General features: G+C 39.8%; 1 protein-coding gene across 1 annotated transcript in view; it reads right to left on the bottom strand.

Annotated features, from left to right (window-relative positions):
* Positions 1–18286, bottom strand: part of KCTD19 (potassium channel tetramerization domain containing 19) — a 1216368-nt gene that overhangs the window by 416620 nt on the left and 781462 nt on the right. Inside the window, exon 9 of the mRNA XM_085637050.1 lies at positions 3861–4003. Within this exon, the coding sequence (XP_085493176.1) occupies positions 3861–4003 (143 nt within the window). The remainder of the gene's footprint in view (positions 1–3860; positions 4004–18286) is intronic.

Genomic DNA, 18286 nt, shown 5'->3' with positions numbered 1-18286 from the left:
GGAACAACGCTAAGCTGTTTGCGTTATGATAGTATCTTGTTTAGCATGTCCCATCAAACAGACTTGTTAATTTTCTGGTGTCTTCTATTATTTATCCAACCTGGGCAGGACAGCACTCACTGGATTCTTCATAATTTTCACACCTTCCTCCCAGATACAGTTCACAATCAGGATAGCTCTAATGGGTTTTATAGCAGGCTCTTTAAAATAATAAACAAAGCAATCTGTCTGTTTCACTGGCATTGGCACCTCAAATAGTTTTGCTGCTTGCTCCATCAGAGAATGGATTCCCCCAATATCATCTGGAGGGGAATCCACCAGATGAGGAACTGGCAGTGAAGTAGCCAGTAGCAGGTAACCGTCCCATTCATTAGCTGCACTGTTGTCGTGTGGTACTTCGCCTTCTTCTCTCTTCATCTGAGGACACCACATCATCTGCAGGCAGAACCAAAATGCTTGAAGCCGGCGTTCTTATTGGTGTATGCACTGCTGGTAAATTACGAGGAGTAGGAGGTTGAATTTGAGGAGAGGGAATTGTTTGTGCTGGTGATGCAGCCCGAGAGGGCTCTGGAAATCTATTATAATTGTCCTGCAACATGCAAGTCATTAACCAAAGCTCTTAGTACTTGTACCTCCTCCTTTGGCTCATGATGCATATATGAAGTAGACTTATCCATAAATTGTGCTCCTGAGTAATAATAATCTTCCTCACAATATTCCTTACTCTCCTTTTGATATTTGATATATAGTTCCACATCTAACAAATGAGTTGGTGGAAGAGTAAACTTTACTCGGAGTGTGTTCAGGCATTAGTAAAACTAAAGGAGAATGAAATGATTCTTACATTGATGGTATTGTGGACGATGGTGTCAACGATGACCTTGATGACATTATTGGTGTCTTTGCTGTCAACAGCGTTACCTCTTTCGCCATTGATGTAGTCGTTGATGATTTGCTCTTCAACAACTGCCCCATAGGTGACATCGTAGGTGCTGTGACTGATGACAATGGTACCATCACCTTCGACGATGCCGTCAATGGTTTGGGCAGTGGTTTTCTCTTTAGAGTGGATTTCTCTGCTGACAGCAACAAGATAGGCTTTTTAAACTGTAACAACAATCTTGGAGAATGTGTTGTTGGCTCTGATTTTGATATTTTTAATGGGACATCCTCTTTGGAATGCTTATGCGAGCACCGAGGACATGCCCTCATGTGTGTGGCATGCTTTGATAGTGAAATACTGCCAATTTTGTTTTTTACTACTGAAAGGCTATCTGTCCTATAGGATATAATGGAAGTTTATTTCTAACATCTTATAAATATAACTTCCCATGGGCACAAGATGGAGGTTGGTATGCCTGAACTCAGAATATAAAATGCATCTTTTAGTAAATATGATTTTTATATTGAGTGTTTGAAAATACCACTTTAAGAAAGTGGGTATTTTCTTGCTTAGCCATCCTGTGTGCCTCTGGTGGTTTGTGGATTGACTGTCTGGCTTTTGAATAACAGGGTCTGGGGATGTGCATTCTCTCAGATGGCCACGGGGGAGGGGGTGTTGATATGTGTCCTGCCTTTCCTGAATGAGTCAGGGCTGGGCTGAATAGACCTGGGCTGCATTTAGACTAGGGGGAGGAGATGTCCTTGCATCTGAATAGGCCTGGTCTGCCGTACACAATGCTGTCTTCACCTCCTGCTGGGAAGCTGCACCAGAGAGGACAGAACTGGTTTTGACTGAGAACAGGGCTTCTCTTCCACCAGAGAACAAAGAGAATTGTTGTATACATATTGGGGCCCAGACCCCGGAGCTTTAGATTATTGCTGAATTAAGGAACCTGCCAAGAAGAAGAGCAGCGAAAGCTGGAGGAGGAGTACTGCCCCTGTGCTGTGTGCTGTTGGGGTTGGCCTGCAGTGGTTGCTTCTGTCTTGGGCAGGGAAAGGACTGGCATGTGCTTTTATCATCCTGCTTTTAGAGTGTTCTGTAAGGGCTTGAAGTAGATCTTGCCTCCTGTTGAAAGTCTCAAGGATCGAAAAGACTTCAAAGATCACTTCTGGGAATCAAGAGGAACCTTTGCCAGGGAAAAGAGCTGGAGAAACTGAGAGGGAATACTGCCCCTGTGCTGTTTGCTGTCTGGGGTTGGCCTGCAGTGGCTACTTTCTGCCAAGGAAAGGGAAAAAGACTTTGCTGTTTACTGTGTCCCCTGCTTAAGGAAGATCTCCAAGGACTTGAAGAAGAGCTTGCCTCCTGTTCTGAGGTCTCAGGGACACAAAGACTCCCTCCCCAGCTCCCTTGAACTTCCTTGCTAGGATTTCTGACCTGACAAGAGGTGCTTGTAGCTGTTCTGGGACTCTGGAGGTTGTCCTGGCTGTTGGGAGCTGGAAAAGTAACGCAACAACGAGTAGTGTGACGTATCCATGACTGTTTCCGACGCATCGGCGAAGAAACTGATGCAGTGACTGGCCGCAGCTCAAAAAATCGCAGCACGTTGCATTGGGTGCACCGGTCACCGAAGTCTGAGATCACCTCACCAATTCTGTCGCAAGCCCTGCTGTGCAGCTGTAAGAACCCATGCATCATCCCGGATCGTCGCTTCGAGGCACCAGGTCTGTCGCATCGTTGGGGGATGCAGTAAGGAACCGATGCATCATCCCCCCACGCAGTACGAAACCAACGCATCACCTCCTCTCCGGTAAGGAACCGACACATCACCTCCCCTGCGCAACACTAAGGAACCGATGCATCACCTCCCCCGGAGCAAGGAACAGATGCATCACCTTCCCTGAGTGTAATGAACCGACGCATCACCTTCCCTGCGACCCTTTTTGTTTGTGTGCGCAAGGCATCCAAGGTACATCGCGTGAAAAGTGTTGCATCTGCAATTTGCTTTGAACTGAACTATTTCTACCATTTGAAAGTCATATTTGTATTACTGTATAGTGGATTTTTGTTGATTTGGTTTTGTTTGGTTTCGATAAAGATTACTAATTTTTTAGGTCTCGCCTGACCCAGCGCATGCGCTGGTCTGGCGAGACTTATTGAGAGGGCTCCAAAAAGTGCTACCAGGCCAGCCTAGAGCTACAGTGCATGTGAGCGGGCGCGCGCACCGTGCTTTACCGAGATTACTTTCACTTTCGCGGCCGCTTTGCATAACCAATAGGTCTCGCTTTTGGGACCTTATAAGCATTTAGTTATGCAACTGTTGCATGGCTAAACACTTATAAGGTCCCAAAGGCGAGACCTACTGGCTATGCCAATGCTTGTCTAAACTGGTGTGGTGTCCATTTGTAGTGTTTTCACTGTATTACTGTATGTGTTTAGAAATGCTTTACACACTGCCTCTGAGATAAGCCTGTCTGCTCGTGCCAAGCTACCAAGGGGGTGAGCAGTGGTTATTTTAAAAGTGTATCCTCGTTACCCTGACTAGGAAGAAGGGTCCCTACTTAGACCAAGGTAAATACCTCTGCCTACTAGAGCCCCCCATTTCTAACAATGACCAATTGTTCAGATTTGGATTATAACCCAATTCTTAAGGTCCCAAGGATGGCAACGTCTCTTTAATCAGTTTACCTTTCATTTGCTATCATCACCACCTGTGAAAGAGACAGAACTGTGGACCTTTGAACAGAGGTCAAGCCAAACTGGGATATGCATCTAGTTTCGAGAAAAATGATTTTATCCAAGCCAATTAAACACTTACATGCCACAACTAGTTGCCCACTAAAACTAGTTGATGCCTTAAAGAATGATTGACTATGCTTTCTGCATATATTGTCTAAATGGACAACACGGTGATTGGTTTACAAGATTGCAATAGTAGTTTTATTCCTCATAAAACATGCATGTAATTAATTCTACTTACTTAAACTCATTTGGTAGTATTAACTTTCCAAGTCTGAGAAAGTTCAGTACATGTCTGAACATTTGCCCATCTCCGTTAATTTGTAGAGTCAGCCCCCACCTAATCCAGTGAACTTTTTTCTGGTTGAGCAGTATCTCCGAATTCTGTAATAAGAAATCAATAGGGGTCTCTCATACAGAAATCAAATATTTATGAGAAACAAATCAGCTGCCTAAACATTAGTTTACAAGCTCAAAATATTTTACCAATCTATTCTTACACATTTAAACAAAAATTAATTTAAAAAAGTATGTTATTTCTATGTGTGGTTGTCAATGGCAATATGCATAACCCTTGGTACTTGTTTGATCCTCTACATGACACACCAGGGTTACTAAGGTGTGTATATTTCCCTTCCAACACTGACAGAACCAAGAAAGATGCACCTTTAAATGCCAACATGAAAGAACTCAAATAGTGCACTTGTAGCTGGAGTGATTTTGGGAATAACTCCAATTTTAGGTCTGGCCTCAGACTACTTTAGCTATCTGGCAAAGCACATGAAAACAAATCACACTATATGTAACAAACAGAAAGGCGTTTGAATCACAACCTTTAGCCACCAGACTTTTGGTAGAGCCTCCTTCAGATATTGGCTTCTTGGATGGTCAAATATATTTTGTATCAGCCCAAATCATTTCATGGATGCTCACATTCATTTTGCATTGGCATGGAACCAAAAGTTGTCATTCAATGTGAAGAAGGTACACACATACAATGAAAGATATAACTTTTTGCACTGTTGCATCTAAGCACTGGAGAAGTTGTGTTGCAGGGATCCTGCTCAGGAACAGAACTATGCTTGGGACCATAGAACATCAGCATGTAGGGACTGAGTCACCATACCACATCAGTACCTATGGGCCTGAATCCGACTAGTTTATAGTGCCTCACATGCCCTCCTAATTTTTCAAGAGAGCCAAGTGAGTTGGCACCCCAGAACACAGCACTCTCGACCCTCCCACGGATCGTGATACCAGGTTATCCCGTTTAGTTCTCACACTTGTACTTGTCCACCACAAATAGAAAAGAGACACAAAGGAAGCTTACAATATTTATTTGTAGTATTGTGCTCTAATATGCAATAACTGCACCACAATTAGAAAACAAATACAGGTCAGTAATGTCATTAGCATGATTAGCAGACCATATACAAGGAACAGCTATGTCCTATTAGCTGACAGATTTGCCTAAACCCACCCTCACTACAGAACCTTTAGTGGCGAACCCCATACCTTAGCATACTTAGGTGGTTGCTCTACATCTCAGCTGAAGCAGCCCTCCCGTCTCAGGACCTTTGTTCTGTCACAAAGTCTCCTCTCTGCATTTTTTCAAAACAACATGTCCCGGGTTATATGTCAAAACATATGTGTTCAAAAACAGCAGCTGGGTTTCTCTATTATGTCTAGGTGCTAGTGTACGACCACAGAGAATAAAAAGGAGCAATGTTGTTTGACCATGCCTAGGCTGCTCCAACGAAATCCCAGGAAAAGAAGAAAATACAAAAACATGTGCTATGTGTGAAAATGCAATATGGCACAAAAACAAGCAAGATATCTGGTAACGTGTGCAAAGCAAGAGCGACTTGCAATGTGCATAATTAGGCAAACATAGGGAAAACGACAAAGGGCTATATAGAGATCACACAACACTCTCCCTTTGCTCAGGGTAATTGTACAACGAGTAACTAAATATTATGAATAAGATAAAAAATAAGCAAACTCAAAGCATGTCTACAGAGCATGTTTATAAGATAGATTACCAATATATAATAATAAAAAAAAGTTAATTTAGAAAACAGAACCAAATTATAGTGTGCCTGAGGTATCCATAATGTCACTCACAAATTCAAAAGCCAGTAACTCCAAAAAGGAGTCAGTTTTCATAGAAGATGATTGATCGACAGCCCAAGTCACAATTTACAGAGAACAGGTATGATCCTAGGTCTCAGCTGATGGTGAGATAGCTACCGGATTACCTGCATATGAGTTAGTGGAGCCAGTATTTAGTGATCCATGTGCTGATGCACACATCTCCTCTGGAAGGGCTGGCTCATACCTCACATTGTGGAGAAGCCCCAAATCGAAGGGATAACTTTGAAAATGAGTCACTAAAGGACTCATCAGCAGTTCCATGTCCATGGGAGCAGGTGTCTACAAAGCCGGGCAAATATCTAGTGCCCATTCGAAGGGGCACCAGCGGAACACAGGTTGCACGCAAGTAAACCAGGCAGGTCAGAATGTTAGTGACCAATCAAGTCTAGTTTTTGAAGAGGCAAGATTCCATAGTATCAAAGCATGCGCTCACGACGCTGCTGGATCGGTGGTAGTTCCAGGAGGTTTGCAAATGAAACATCCATTGCGGAGAAGCAAACATAGGACTAAAATGCCACAAATGAAGAATAACAGCAGGGGAATCCTTCATACATACTAGAAAAAAGTGAATGAATAAAAGTCGGTATTACTCCAAAGATAGTTTGGAATGAATTGACCAGGTCCGAAGTTATTATCTTAAAGAAATGCGCAAGACCGGCAGTGTTAGACGAGTTAAAAATTCGATTAACTTTTCTGCCAAAATGTAGTGGAAGGTTCGTGTTTAACAGCGCCTGTAGCTCGCTGGATGTCCATGCAATAATCATAGCCTTTATGGGCTAACTGGGTGACAAACAAAGCTCCATAAATTAGCTTAGACTGTGTAAGCATGTATTTTTTTCAGTGGGGTAGGGACTAATTTGAAATAATTTGAAGTAGGATCTGTTGTATCATATCCTGAAAAATATGTGAATTTGTCTTTGTTTTGGAGCTCCCTTGTGGGGGAGTCGGACACTGTTCCCACTGTATATAATTAAAAAGTGTACGTTAAATACTGACCCTGTGTAGGAAATGATGGCCATAATAGTGATAACAGAACATACCAGCATTAGTAGCAGAATTTAGGTACAGGTCCTCCGATTCAAAAACAGTATAATATCCCAGCTCCGAGAGCAAAGAATTTACAGTTTCAACATCCCAGTCTTCTGAATGTAAACCAGGTACTATTACATCACCCATAGAAACTTTAGATACATATGGTATTTGCAGGATCCCAGTAGGACCAAATATGTTGAAAGGAGCTTTATCACAAACAATTCCATCAGTTACTGGAACAGCTGAAATGTTCACGAGGAACAAGTCTCCTTTCAGTTTATGGGAAGAAGAATAGGGGGCTATCATCCCATCGACCAGTTCCATAGCAGAATGTTCTGAGAGTTAGTGGCCATTAATCAACAGGAAAAAAACGGTCACAAATCCAATCCACAGGAAAAGAAAAACCAAGGTAAGTGTGATACAAACAAGGCAGGACTAGATATGGAAAGACATAAAAAGAAAACAAAGATCCATGCTGGAGGAGTGTTTAAAACAGAAGAACTGTCTGAGGAAAAATCATCTTAATCCATGTAATACCCAGAAGCACTTAGTTTAAAAACAGGAGGCTCCGGTTCTGTAACAGTATTCAAAACATCCAAAAGAGGTGGATCAACCAACGGTGGATAAGTGGAAACGACATCAGCTGCAGAAGATGCAGTAGTAAGAACAGAACTCACTTCAGTCATGTCACAACACAGGGCGTATTTTTTGGCTGTTGATATAAAAAAACAAGTTACTTACCAGTAAACTGTGGTTCTCCAGTATTGATATCTTTTATAGATTCACATGCTTGAATCTTCCCCATCGTCGTGGTGGGAGTCCCACAGTAACAGTAAAATAGCAGTATTAACATTCAATTGCCATAGGGAATCAATAGCCTTTAGCAACCTATTATCATTGTTTTGAAACATCTAAACTCCAGCCAATCAGAGCATAGACCAAAGAGTCTCCATCCCCTGCAAGGCCGCCATACCTCACATTTTGAGCACTAGTACAATTAGAGGACCAAGAGAGGTAAGGAAGGGGAACCTGAAAGGGGAGGAGTGAGAGCCACATGTGAATATATAAAAGATATCAATACTGGAGAACCAGTGCACAGGTAAGTTATTTGTTTTTTCTCCAGTATTGTATCTTTTATTGATTCACATGCTTTAATCAGCATAGTAAGCAGTTATCAAAGGGTCAGTGGCGGCGGGTAAGGCGAATCATCCCAGAATGAGACCCAAAGCAGAAAATGAAAATAATAGTCATAAAGAGCAGGCATTATGAACACACACACACACACACACACACACATTATATATATATCGCCTCAATGAGTACCGACCAACAGGTTTTTTCCAAGGAGTTACAGCTTCTCCAGAAAGCAAAGGAACAATCAAACCGTGGGAGACCGAGAAGAAAAAAGCAAGAAAACGCAGACAAAACCACAAGAGAAACATCAGACGCAGGAAACTCAAGGACAACTGGAATGGGAACAAGAGGCCAGAAGACATCAACACTATAATGGAGGACAATACATCAAAAATGACGGTAATTAACTTAACTAAAAAAGTACTTAACAAAGATGAAATCAATGTATTAGAATTAGGCTTATCCTTTTGTCCAGAAATGCGTTTTGACTATGCACAGGCACGTGTTGACTTATATAAATTTGAAAGGAAGTTGAAACTATGTAAAATGCATGCTAACAAAAAGACCGAAACAACATTTAGAGTACCAACTACTGACAATGAGGGTTTATCGATTGGTGATATACCTACATTACATGCCATAACCACCCTGGGGGAAATAGAATCTTCGGTGGGCATTGATAGGATTGTTGACCCCCTTGAATGTTCGCAGATATCCCAGATTATCACTACCCTTGATTTAGACACCACGGAGACCACTAGTACAGCATTCAAAGCCAAATCTAAGTACATTCCAACATTGGCCAAAGATAATATTGATGTTTTTAGTGACCTAGTGGCACAAGATTTCCTTGATCTTCTCAAAAAGGGAAATCCACAGAGTAACAATCTGACTAAGAACCAGTGGGGGGTGGTCAACACTCTACAAAAAGATCAGGAAATAGTGATCAAACCCTCCGACAAGGGAGGTAATGTTGTCATTATGACAAGATCGATGTATACCAAAGAGGCATTGCGCCAGTTGAATAACCCTACATGCTATTGTAAAGTAGACAGGAAATATACTAGTGACCTAAAAAGAACTTATCATGACAAACTTCAAACTTGGCATGATAAAGGCCTACTTTCATGGGACGAGAAAAATTTCCTCACAAACAATACCCCCACAACCCCGACACTTTACCTTCTTCCGAAGGTACATAAAGACATGATCGAACCTCCAGGGAGACCTATCGTCTCATCTAAAAACAGTCTACTTGAAAACACTAGCACGTATGTGGATCACTTCCTTTTTCCCTTTGTCAAAGATCTCTCATCCTATCTTAGAGATACCACAGACTTTCTACTCAAAATCAGGGATGTCAAACTTGGAACAAATCATTGGATGGTTTGTCTGGACGTAGAGGCATTATACACCAGCATCAGACATGATGATGGGGTGAAAGCCTGTAAATTTTTTCTCAAAAAACGTAGAATAGAACTGCTGGAACACACACTCATGCTTTTGGACATGATTAATATCTGTCTAAAGGAGAACGTTTTCATGTTTGAAAAGGAATTCTACAAACAACTACAAGGCACTTCCATGGGCACCTGCTTCGCTCCCAGCTATGCCAATCTGATGGTCGGCTGGTGGGAGAAGCAGGTGCTCTGGAACGAACAAACTGAACATTGGACTCTATGTGTATCAAAATGGCTCAGATACATTGATGACATCTTTTTTGTGTGGGAAGGAACAGAGGCGGAACTCAATCTGTTTATCAATTGTCTTAACCAGAACGATATCAATCTTAAATTCACTAAACACTACAGTCAAGAATGTGTCGATTTCCTCGATCTGAAACTCAGTAATGACAACGGCAGAATTAGCACTAATCTTTTTAGAAAGAAAACAGCAGGAAATTCAATCCTGCATGCTGCCAGTGCGCATCCACCGAGTTTCAGGTGGGGAATCCCTTATAGTGAATTTCTAAGAGCTAAGCGTAATTGCAGTACCAACCCAATGCATGAAAAAACGAAGCAGGAAATGAAAATGAGATTCAAGGAAAGAGGGTACCCCAGAAAAGCGATACTGCAGGCCGAAAAAAGAGTGGATAGTCAATCAAGGGACGAAATTCTCAACAAAACCAAGCAGACTGTAATTACTCAGAACACTCCCAAAAAAACAGTAAGATTCATAACGAAATATTGCAGTCAATCCAATCAGATGCGGAGTATCCTCAAAAACAGATGGGACATCCTTAGACAGGACCCAATTTTGAGAAATGAAATAGGGGCCACCCCATCTATTACATACATGAGAAGTCCATCTCTCAGAGACATGCTGGTACATAGCCATTTACAAACAAAAGAAACAAGCTGGCTTCAGCAAATGAAGGGTTTCCGGAAATGTGGGAATTGTAAGGCTTGTAAAAACAGCAATAATGTATCAGAAGTCACACTCAAAAGAACGAAAACGCTCTGGAAAATACCAAAACTCATTACATGTAATACTGACTTCGTGGTGTATGCAATAGTATGTCCTTGCCAGCTATGGTATATCGGATCAACCACCTTTCCGATTAAAAAACGTATCCTAGAACACTGGCGAGCAATCACGAATTGCGACCAAACTTACAGCACGGCAAGACATTTCTTGAAGGAACATGGGGCGGACTGGACCAAAGCCAAATTTTTTGGATTGGATACAGTCAAACCCAATGCTAGAGGTGGGAACCGTATTGCCTCTTTACGCAAACTCGAATCACGTCTCATCCTCCTGGCAGGCACCAAATTCCCGGATGGCCTGAATCAGGACGAGGAACTTTATTCCCACCTACAATGAGACACCATTTGATACTGAAATATTAAGACCTTGGTGGGCTACCCATGCCCTGCCCATATCTCTCTCCCCCCCTTAAAAAACCCCCCCTCCCCAAAAACATGTGCACTTTTTCGTTTTCTGATCATAATTTATTGAATGTACAGGATTAAGGAAATTACATGTAACCAGTGAATGTGAAATATAGCTTTGTCCTTAAACCATGGTTGTGTTGAACTATGTTATTAATTTAAACTGTCTCTTTGATTCTATACAGGAACATCACTATGAATTCACCTGTATCTCACACCAGTGATAGAATTACGAGCACCGGAGTTCTCCCGACTCCAAGTCAACATTTGGATAAGATGTTCAAAGGGCACTAGACCCTCCATCACATTTTTTGCTTTATTGTTGTGAGAACAAGTCTCCATCACATGACGTTGAAACTACACCATATTTGGTCACATAGTTTACCAACAGGCACTAGTCCTCTATGACGTGTAAAACACATATGAAACTACACCTTTGCATACTCACCACATGGTTACTGTCATAAACATACAATGAAAAGATTTGTATTGTTAATTTATTTTCTGTACTTCTCTGGAATTGTAATTCCGTAAAATTTGCAATTATACAAATTTGTTGTTTATTTCTTTTATGTCTATGCTTTTAAAAAAAGTGCACTTACCCTATTTAACTGGTGCAAATGGAGACTATGGTCATGTGACCAAGACCACGGACGTGGTCGAAACGCGTCGTCCTCTTCTGCCCTGTGAAGAATAAAGCTGCTTTTGATGATCGAGTGGGCTCGTGTGGATTCTTTTCTGGCTTGGAATCAACTGTTTTGAAATATATATATATATATATATATATATATATATATATATATATATATATATAATTATGCAGTGGCGGGGATGGTAGCTGTTTTTGGAGGATCGAGGTGCTGTTGTGAAGGGGAGAGAGGTGACCACAACCCACTTGGGCAATACTCCTATTCATTCCGTTGAGATTGCACACAACCCACTGAGGAGGACGAAGTTACTACAAAGACCAGAATGCCACCTGTTGTGGCTACGCCCACTGAGGCGGGGGCTTTTGCTATATTAGTGCTTCAAACAATGTGATGCTGTCTCATCAAACTTTTAGCCCGCAGCCCATGATTAAGTGCGCCAGCACGAAACGCGTCGGGGAGCAGGACTTTGATTCCGTGTGGCACGGCTTTCCTAACATGTACAGCAACCTCCATTAAAGATATTTCAGCAAATCTTACCTGATTTGGGCTCTTCCTCAGCAGGCACCTTGTTGTTTTGGATATATATAAGTATATAAAGGATTTTATTCTCGAGCCACGATGATTTAGGTAACACGTTTCGACTGCACAGGCAGTCTTTGTCAAACCTGTTTCGCCGCCATTTTTTTAACATATTTATAGCAATTTTACATCTAAAGTGACAGTGCATGTGTGAATAAAGTTTGAACAACATTACAAAAAAGTGACAATGCACCCATTACAAACAATCACATTGACTGGGTAGAGCCAATAAGTCATTAAGTTGCCACGATGTACATGTTACAATGATCCAATCACATGTAAAAAAAAGTACAAAATGTTTAAAAAGTGTTTCCGAGCGATTTTGGCAATTGTGTGCAATATAGTCAAAGTCAATTTCCATGGACTCTCTATAGTAAATAGTATAAAAACATCAAAAAGTTAAGAGTGTTAAAATCACATCTCTTCTTTTAGCGTCCCTTGGCCAGTGCCTGACTAATCAACACGACTGCACCATCTGTCCCAAACTTCCCAGACTGTTTATAACGCTCAGACATCAATGATATGCTCAAAACTCCAGTTCAATGCCACAAATTGATCAAAATTCCATTGCTGTTCAAACAACATTGTTAGTGCAACTATATTCGACCTAGTGACCCGTAATATTTTCGTGTGGGCATAAAAAACTCAGCATACAATATTTCTTATGTAGTCTGAACTCAAACTACCAGAATCCTCTACCCGCCTTATTAATGTCATATAAGGTATATTCACTAAAGTGCTTTGTTGTAGTGCAATAATTGCCGAAACTCATAATAGCCCTCCTAAAATCACTAAGATTGGATCCTACCAAGGGTGCTACTATACAATGTCTCTAAATACAAATAAAGTGATCTGTGCGTTATGCCTAACAAGCGTCACTATTCTATTCTCATAGTGACTGTATTTGATGCCTAAAACCTGGGGGAGGAGTCTCACTTATAATTGACAACATTGAACAATATCACTATTAAGTTCAATATTTCTGTCCTCGAATATAATATACGGCCAATGCCTGATCCCCTTCTTTGGCAACACACCTTCTCAAAAATCTAAATTGCTAAGTTTATAAAGTGCTGAGTGATAAAAATGTGCAAAAATTCTTCATATTGTTAAAAAGGAGCGTGTTACAACTTGTGAACATAGTTCATTGATGTGCATAAAAGGGAGCTACAAAAAATCTTATTTTACATTCTGTTAATCACCAATCGGAAAACATCTACCATCTCAGGCCCATTAATAAACTCATAAGTGTACATACAGCTCTTTCTCCGTATTATGTCCATTGGGGATCTCACAGTTGAAACATACACTATGACGTGATTCGAGCTGTCTGAGGCATCTCTCTCTATTACCCCCTCTGAGTCTTTGCGGCACTTGATCTAGTGCAAAGTAACTCAGACCCTCCAAGTTATTCGCATGAGACTGTTGGAAATGTCTAGCCATGGGGTAAGCCTGATCATTGTTTTTAATTGCTCACACATGTTGTAAGATCCTCTGGTGTACAGGTAAGATGGTGCTCCCTATGTACAGCTTAAAACAGCTACATCTCAGTGTATATATCACAAATTGACTTTTACATGTCAAAGGCTTCGTAATGTGCCACTTTTTGTCTGAAAAAGGCAAGGGTACTTCTGTAACATTATCTCCATATTTGCACGCCTTGCATTTGTGGCATTTCCTGAAGCCTTTGCTTTCTCTGATCCAAGTTTTTGCCGGGAGTACAGGACTATTTTTTACCAACACTTTCCTTAGAGATCTAGCCCTCCGGAATGTTATTAGAGGACCTCCCCCTAACTTGTGTCTTAAGAAACTGTCTCCACGCAGAACATGCCAGTGTTTTTGAATTATAGATCTCAGCTGGATGTATGACGTTACAACGCATGCTATTACAACGCATACCTTTACAACGCATTTTTTACAACGCAAGTACTACTACAACGCATTACTTTACAACGAATACTCTTACAACGCAAAACCTATTAAAATACTGAAAAGTGCTGTTACAACGAAATCTATTACAACGCATACCATTACAACGCGATTTTTTTTTTTTTAAATTAAAAGTACAATAAAATCTGGCACGGGATGCAGGGAAATTAGGGGTTTTAGGGTGGGGAAGTGTATTAAAACGTGGAGAAAAACTGTACGTAAATCGACTGAAACGCATTACCAAATTAATACTCGAGTATTAAAATTAATACTCGAGTATTAAAATTAATACTCAAAATCCCCCATAAAATTCCGTTTTCACACATTTCAAAGTTTTACAAAAATAACGAAAATTTAAATAACAGTACATACACATTTTTATCATGATTAGATCGGAAAGTAAGTAAACAAAGTAAAACATAAGACACATACACATAGGCGCCATTTTAACCATCTCACTTGTAAAACTTGTCCTACCACAGTTTCTATGTAAACAATACCAAAAGACATGTTCCAAAATGGATGCCAAAACGGAGCAAATGAATGAAAACAATATTTTTGAAAAAGCATTTTTAAATTATCATTTTCCACAGTAAAACAAAGCATTTAAAAAAACACAACGAACGCACTTTTTAAAAAAATTAATAGTGACACAGAGTAAAACTTATAAATACAAGGAAGACACCATTTTGCACTCAGTTGATTATCAACTAGCAGAGAGACCAGACGTGAAAAGCTGACCCTCTGTCACCTCCACTGCGACCTCCTCAGAGAGAGCACGGAATTCATTCGTAAAAGCATTACAATAGAGCAACTACTAGTAAGTCATTATAATATTTTTAAACGTTGGTTTTGAGGAAAATATATTTTCTTAACCCAAAAAAATATTAAATAAAATTTTTAATAATAACTTTTAAAATGTACTGTTTCTAATTTATTATCACTAAAAATATACACCAACTTAAAACAAGTATTTAATTTTCCAAAAACAGAAACTCGGAATATATTGAAATTCAACAATTGGTGTACCTAATTGAGCATCACCACCACGTTAACGACTGACATATACAATTGTGAAGGTAAATGTAATTTATTTGTAATGGTTTTACTTGTAAAATATATTTTTAAAAATTACCTAAAGTGATGTATGGCAAAGGTTTTTTTTTTTAAAACCTCAATCTCACTACATCATAAACGAAAAAATACCATGATGCAGGAGTAACAATTACTAATAAGACTTCAGTTGGGCACTACATCTGAAAAAGCGATTCATATTACTAGGGCAACTATTTCTATTCAAAGTCCTAGAATGTTCAGCATTATAGCAATTTAGTGATAGTATCGGATTAACCTTTTTTTTTTTTGAAAAATGCATTAAATGTGTAATATGTTTACTTTCACCAATTGTTACTCATACTCCTTTGTCAGATATCAAATTGTTTATAAATTGTATTTTTTTTCCAACCAACGTTGGCTAAGGAATATTAATTTATTCAACTTTTTTTTATTTCCAGAGTACATCTGTACCAAAAAAAAACTTTATCCTGCTGCAAGCATTACCTTAAAGGCACGAAAACAAACAACAACTGAAAAAGGTATGTTACCTTTTCAGTATTATTTTTACTATACATTTTTAATTTTTCCTTTTGCAATTATTACTACTCTAACGTACCTAATTAGAAAAATAATAGATAGCTTAGAGTAACAATATACTATTTCTACTCCAGGAAGGTGCAACATTAGGGAGATTTTTTTATAGTGTAGGGGTACATATCTCTATTTCAACTACAGGAAGGTGCATTGGTTAGTACAGTGTCATGTAGTATTAGTTATAATGCATGTCATTATTAATTTAAAGATACTCAGATTTTACATTTCAAACCAACGTAAATTTTTTTATTGTCCTCTTTTTTTTCCAAAGACAACAATTTGATTCGTTACAGAAAGATTCTTTCCACCACACACGTTAAATCTTGAGCCAACAGACCAAATCATCTTCAGAAGCCTCATCCAGAAAAGCAAGTTCTACAAAACAAGGTATTGATTTTCAGCATGGTTTCTTAACCTTCAATATATTAGACTAGCTATCACATTGCTAATGTTGAAAAAAAAACCAATTTAATTATGGTTACATTTGAAGAAATCAGAATTTTATTTCATGACTAAAGCATGGTGTAGCATTAGGGAAAGTGTTATCTACTGCAACTTATAACAAATATACAATTTTTAAAAAGTTATTGTAAAATCGCATTTCTCAACATCGTTCAGTTTTCTCATTCTTTTCTTTTTTCACTTTTCCAGACATTTATTTTTCCATTCGAAATCCAATCACCTCATAAGTGTCTACTCCAGCCTACACGCCATTCCCACTTAAGGAGAGTCAGCAAGAAAAGCAAATTGGAAAGAAAAAGGTATTTTTATCCAACATTCTAAGTTGCAGCAGTTGTAAAAATGTACCATGCTGTAGGGGTAACAATTACTATTCTAACTCCAGGAAGGTGCAGCAGTAGGGAAAGTGTCGGATGGTGTAGGGGTAACAATTTACTATTCTAACTCCAGGAAGGTGCATCAGTAGGGAAAGTGTTGGATGATGTAGGGGTGCAATTTACTATTCTAACTCCAGGAAGGTGCATCAGTAGGGAATGTGTTGGATGGTGTTGGGGTGACAATTTACTATTCTAACTCCAGGAAGGTGCATCAGTAGGGAAAGTGTTGGATGGTGTAGGGGTGCAATTTACTATTCTAACTCCAGGAAGGTGCATCAGTAGGGAAAGTGTTGGATGGTGTAGGGGTGCAATTTACTATTCTAACTCCAGGAAGGTGCATCAGTAGGGAAAGTGTCGGATGGTGTAGGGGTGCAATTTACTATTCTAACTCCAGGAAGGTGCAGCAGTAGGGAAAGTGTTGGATGGTGTAGGGGTGCAATTTACTATTCTAACTCCAGGAAGGTGCATCAGTAGGGAATGTGTTGGATGGTGTTGGGGTGACAATTTACTATTCTAACTCCAGGAAGGTGCATCAGTAGGGAAAGTGTTGGATGGTGTAGGGGTGCAATTTACTATTCTAACTCCACGAAGGTGCATCAGTAGGGAAAGTGTTGGATGGTGTAGGGGTGCAATTTACTATTCTAACTCCAGGAAGGTGCATCAGTAGGGAAAGTGTTGGATGGTGTAGGGGTGCAATTTACTATTCTAACTCCAGGAAGGTGCAGCAGTAGGGAAAGTGTTGGATGGTGTAGGGGTGCAATTTACTATTCTAACTCCAGGAAGGTGCATCAGTAGGGAATGTGTTGGATGGTGTAGGGGTGCAATTTACTATTCTAACTCCAGGAAGGTGCAGCAGTAGGGAAAGTGTTGGATGGAGTAGGGGTGCAATTTACTATTCTAACTCCAGAAAGGTGCATCAGTAGGGAATGTGTTGGATGGTGTTGGGGTGCAATTTACTATTCTAACTCCAGGAAGGTGCAGCAGTAGGGAAAGTGTTGGATGGGGTAGGGGTGCAATTTACTATTCTAACTCCAGGAAGGTGCAGCAGTAGGGAAAGTGTTGGATGGGGTAGGGGTGCAATTTACTATTCTAACTCCAGGAAGGTGCAGTAGTAGGGAAAGTAATGGATGGTGTAAATGTTATGTTTTAGGTAAATCATAAATTTATTGAGGCTAATTTTTTTGTCTTTTCTCCTCTTTTCAGATAATGTCTAGCCTGGGAGCTGCCAACTTTATTAAATCCAGGAAGGGCAAAAATGTATTAAACCATGGTGGATACATATATAGTAAGGAAAGAATAAGTTTAACTAGAAATCATTGGAGGTGTGTGCAATACTACACTACCCATTGCAGTGGCAGAGCGGTTACTGTTGATAATTTGGTTGTGAAAACCACAGAACATAACCACTCTGCCTCTGCAATGGATGTAGAAATTAGAGAAACAATAAACGAGATGAAAGCTATTGCAAGCACCTCCAATGATTCTACAGGATCAATTTTAAGAGAGGTTGCACAGCATGTCCCCAGTCATGTTGCTAGTAACATGCCTATAATACCTAATTTGAGAAGAATTATTCAGAGACAAAAGCAGGCAAGTAACATTCAATTATCTACACCACATACTTTCTCTGACATTAGAATTCCTCATGATCTTTCTATTTCTTTTTCTGATGAACCTTTCCTTCTGCATGACAACGAAAACCCTCAGAAACGTATTCTAATTTTTAGTACCCCACGTAACCTTGCTAAGTTAGAAAGTAGTGAAATTTGGATGATGGATGGGACGTTTAAAAGTACACCCCATCCTTTCACT

The sequence above is a fragment of the Triturus cristatus genome, chromosome 12, assembly GCF_964204655.1.
Source record: "Triturus cristatus chromosome 12, aTriCri1.1, whole genome shotgun sequence".
NCBI classification, from domain to species: Eukaryota; Metazoa; Chordata; class Amphibia; order Caudata; family Salamandridae; genus Triturus; species Triturus cristatus.
Note: the sequence above shows the minus strand (reverse complement) of the source record. Positions and strands in the feature narration are given on the sequence as shown.